General features: G+C 53.5%; 1 protein-coding gene across 1 annotated transcript in view; it reads right to left on the bottom strand.

Moving 5' to 3' along the window:
- Positions 1-580: 580 nt before the first annotated feature.
- LOC115079822 (dihydropyrimidinase-related protein 3-like) overlaps positions 581-4,477 on the bottom strand; it is a 53,822-nt gene continuing 49,925 nt past the window's right edge. Inside the window, 5 exon segments of the mRNA XM_029583705.1 lie at positions 581-802; positions 1,486-1,648; positions 2,998-3,177; positions 3,346-3,516; positions 3,944-4,085. Of these exon segments, the coding sequence (XP_029439565.1) occupies positions 702-802; positions 1,486-1,648; positions 2,998-3,177; positions 3,346-3,516; positions 3,944-4,085 (757 nt within the window). The 3' untranslated portion in view covers positions 581-701.

The following is a 4,477-nucleotide window of genomic DNA, read 5'->3' on the forward strand; positions in this document are numbered from 1 at the left end:
TGCAAAGAGGGAAGAAGCAGAAGCCTATCAGCCTCACAGGGGGGCCCTGGGTTAGGATTATAGAGCAGCATCGTGCCCCCGAGACCGCTTTTGGACAAAGCTGCCCGCGACGTCACTGAATCATTCACAAGACCCAATAGTGAGGCAGAAACAGAACGGCAGGCACTGAGGCGAGCTTCTCCTACAGGGCTGGGCACGGTGGTGCTCAGGGTAAAACCTCACCCGTGCAGTCCCCGAGGCCACACCGCTCCCACAATTCCACAGCCTCCTCAAGTGCCCCCATTCCGTGTCCTGCACGATGGCCCCCCCCCCCCCCCACTGGTGCCGTGACAGGACACGAGGGGCCACTAACCGTGCTCCTCACCTCCCACTTGTTCAGAATCGAGTCCTAACCCCCAGCACCTGCTGGCCTGGGCTCCTGCAGGGCGAGGCGGTAGGCGTGTGGGCTGCACGCTGGTAACTCACAACCCTGCCTGAAGGCAATACAAAATTAAGGCTAGGACTTACAAAACAAAAAAAATGCAATTTTCTTAAAGCTAGGCAGCAAATAGTATTCTTGAGACATAAGGCTTGAGGCGTGTTGATTTCTTTAGACTGAACTTGACTTTAATTTTTGTGGCTTTTTTTGTTTTTTTATCCTTAAATACCAAAAATGGACCATCCTGGTCCTCAATCTTCTGCCTGCTCCCTTCCTTTAGGACCTAACTGAGGGAGGTTATATTAGAACGCCCACCAGGGGGAGCCATGATCCTCCTGGTTGCTGACCGTGCTGCGGCTGCGGCATTGTCCTCCATTTGCACACCTGCGGGGAAACAGAGGAGAAGAGGAGTCAGGATGGGATTACTGCATTCTGCCACTACCCCTACATTTCCATAGCACTATTGGACGTACACCGCGCTGCACAGGCACATAAAATGAGAGACTGTCCCTGATCCACGGAGCTTACAATCTAGTGAACACACGCGGACAGGCAATCACTTAAGCATTACAAGTAAAAATATATTAAATCTGAGACAATCAAGATTGGGAGCAGTCAGCAGTTTAGGGTTTAAAAACAAGTTTAAAGAGAGGGGGGGGGGGGGTGGTGTCCTATAAGCAGGACGTGAGCCTGGCCAGAGATGGAGCACAATTCAGAAGGCTGCTCTAGCTGCACAGAGGCTGGACGCAGGTAGAGGAGAAGACGACAGCTCAACTGGTCAAGAGAGGTTATGAGAGAGGATACAGGAGATGAGAGAGGGAAGGAAGTGTATGTGCTTTTAGGTCATGATCTGATGTTAAAGATCAAGGTTTGGTCACCAAGCTGTACTTCCAGAGCTGCCTGCGCCACGGACACGGTCAGCCAGAGAGCCCGTAGGGCCCCTGTAGGTAAGGATCACCAAGCACATATTACCAGAGTCTTAACTTGAGATGCGTGTGCATGGAGGTGCAATGTGAGCAGCCCAACCCGCCCCATCGCCCGAGCTATGAAACCTTAAATCCAGTTACCGGAGAGACTGAATCCAGACTGATGGAGATTTCTGATGGGTGGGGTCTGTCGGGTGGGGGAGCCCTTGGTGGAGCCAACTGGAGTTCCTCCCTTCGGGGTGGCAGCCAGGTCAAACACAGGCCCGTCGTACATCCCTCGCGGCACTGCACGCAGTTCGGCAAGCTGAGGCAAAGAGAAGGAGGAGATGTCTGTGGTTCGGGACGTGCCCACACCATGTCCAGCTAGTGCAGCCCCACTGTAGGTTCAGCCCAGTGATGGATGTAATAGAAACACTAGGCAAACACTCCTAATACAGTCTCCCTCATTGTGGACCAATCAGAACGAGGCGCTCTCTCTCTGCGTAGGACACGCTCAGACTAACCCGCCTCTCACTCCGTGCCGTGTGGGCGGCCCGAGCAGCCTGGCGGGATCTCCAGCCCGGAAACGGATGAATTACCAGGTCAGGCGAGAGGGGACGAGCGTAATATGAACCTTGTTCCCAAAACCGACCAAAAGACTGGTTTCCCACTTTACAGGGATAGGTGGGGTTTACTTTTTAAATAAACCCCTATATTGCTTTTTCAAGTTACAAAATAAAAGTGCATCAATAACCCAGAAACAGAGACAGAAAGGGATCTGGATACTCCTTACAAAGAGTCTTAGTGAAAGCTCCGCGGCGCGCAGAGGCCGCTCATGATCCCGCTACATCACGGCGCCTGCATTTCCGGAAGGACTCAGCCAGGCGTCTGCAAATTCTTTCCATTAGCTGAGCAATTTGACTGTACATCTGCTATTAAGATGCACCACCACCATCTTCTCTGTACTGGGAGCGCTCAGCTCTTTCCAGTGTAAAGGCAGCCAGTGGCCATTCGACTCGGAGATAGGATTAGGAAGTATTACGTCAGCGGTACAGCCGTGTAAGTATAGCGCTGGCTCAGGAGGAATGCACGAATTCTGCGGTCCCATAATCAGACACAGCCGCGTGACAAAATACCCAAAGGTGCCTTCCAGAGCCCCGTGTTTAATACATAGCAACCCATGGGCTTTAATTTGTTTTGCAGTGGCAAAAGTTAAAAAAAATAAAACGGAGAATTTCCTAACGTGTAGCCTAATGTCTCCATCTGCTGGCCGGAGAGCATAACCCATAGGTCCTGAGTCCATCTGGCTACAAGCTAGGAAGTAAAGGTCATCAATAAGCCGAGGTCCTCGGAGTCCAGCGTGCAGATGCTTAGAGGAAGTGTGCAAAGCGGCAGTCACCGTGCACGCCTCCTCCTCAGTGAGGACTCCCCGTCCCCCTGATCCCCTCAGCTCTCCTCCTCCTCCACCTTCCCCCCTCTCCAGCTGAATCAGTCCCTTACCCCACTCTGAAGCACTGACATTTAGGCATTTCCTGCTCTGCACGGCTTCGGTTCGGGCGTCTCCTCGGTGTTGCCATTTCCGGTAGCACAGCTCGCCTACGAAGGAGCTCGGGACGTGCTGCGTGTCTGTCCCGCACAAAGCGTTCAGGCTGGCGTGAAGCGCCCTCCCCTTACCTGTTTGCGTGCTTTAATGCGCTTGTACACGTAGTCGGGGAAGGGATTGCATGGGATGAAGCGCCCCGTGCCCTGAACGGTGTGAAGGTTCCCGTCCTCCAGGATGATCTTCCCCTGGCAAATGACGACCAAGGGAGCCCCCCGCAGCTCCATCCCTTCAAAGATGTTGTATTCCGCCACCTGCAACAGGAGTGAGAGCCATGAGCACGCAGACGAGAAGCCAAGAAACACACAGGGAGTAAAGGACAGGCGAGAGCGTGCAGGGGCCGGGCGTACTCAGCCACAGAAAATGAGAAAAAAAACCCCCAAAACTCTTCAGCATACGACAGCCAGGAGGAAAACACGTACGGACTGATGACTCTTGGCAGAAACAATCTTGACTGCGTCAGGGTCCCAGATGACCAGGTCACTGTCAGAGCCCACCGCGATCCTCCCCTTCCTGGGGTACAGATTGAAAATCTTGGCAGCATTGGTGCTGGTCACGGCCACAAACTGGTTTTCATCCATTTTACCTATAGCCTGTGCACACGGGATAAAATTCAGCCATTAGCAGCCCCGCAATTCCACCCGCTGTCTACGGGGGGCGTGAAGCCATTCGTGCCAGAGAGCAGAATATTAAATGCCAATAAATAATACTACATCGCCAGCAACCTTAGAGGGCTCTTTTATTTGGAGAGGGTGGGATAGGCTGCATCAGGCTGGAGTCGGTATAGCACAGGGCCCTAGGCTTCTGGAAAGAAGCAGTAAGAATGTAACTGGACATGTTCTGATCCCCACCCCCCAAATCTCCATGCAGTACCGACTGCCTGGCAAGGAACAAGTTAACTTCCCCAATACACCCCCCCCCCCCCCCCCCCCGCGGCCCGTCATGGGTGGAAGGAGATTGCTGATTTGCTCATCCCAGTGCAAGAGTGGCAGCCCGAGTACAGGTGACCGTCTGTCTTACCACTGCCTTATCCCAGATGATGGACATGCGCTCCTCAATGCCGTTGGTCCCTTCGGGGATCAGGGTGAAGTTGTCCTTTCCGATGGCTTTCTGCGCGGTGCTGAAGGTACAGTGTGCGCTGCCTGACACCTGCAGGTCCCCGCTGCGGGACAAAAGGGCACAGGAGAAATCAGATGGGGGGTGGACGGGCACCTTCCCATCTCATGATGCCTCTGCCCATGGTTTACGGAGATAACCTCAAACGGTCATTCCTAAGTCCTTGTAAAACTCACTGACACTTCACTCTCCCGGGGGCAAACCGGACTCGGTGCTGCTTCTGCCCTGTGATACAGGTAACCCCATATCACCTAGGAGAGGCTGAGCGAGTGCGGGATTTGCACTCATTGCATGCAGGGAGATGTGCTCCTGGTTATCTTGGGGAGCTCAGAAGTGCAAGTTTATGCAGGCTTTTTGCAGGATGAAACCAGGAATGGCTTATGGGCAACTTACAGTCACCCCCATAAACTCTGCACACGCCAGCTCTGCTAGGACGGC

The sequence above is a fragment of the Rhinatrema bivittatum genome, chromosome 18 (genome assembly GCF_901001135.1).
Source record: "Rhinatrema bivittatum chromosome 18, aRhiBiv1.1, whole genome shotgun sequence".
NCBI classification, from domain to species: Eukaryota; Metazoa; Chordata; class Amphibia; order Gymnophiona; family Rhinatrematidae; genus Rhinatrema; species Rhinatrema bivittatum.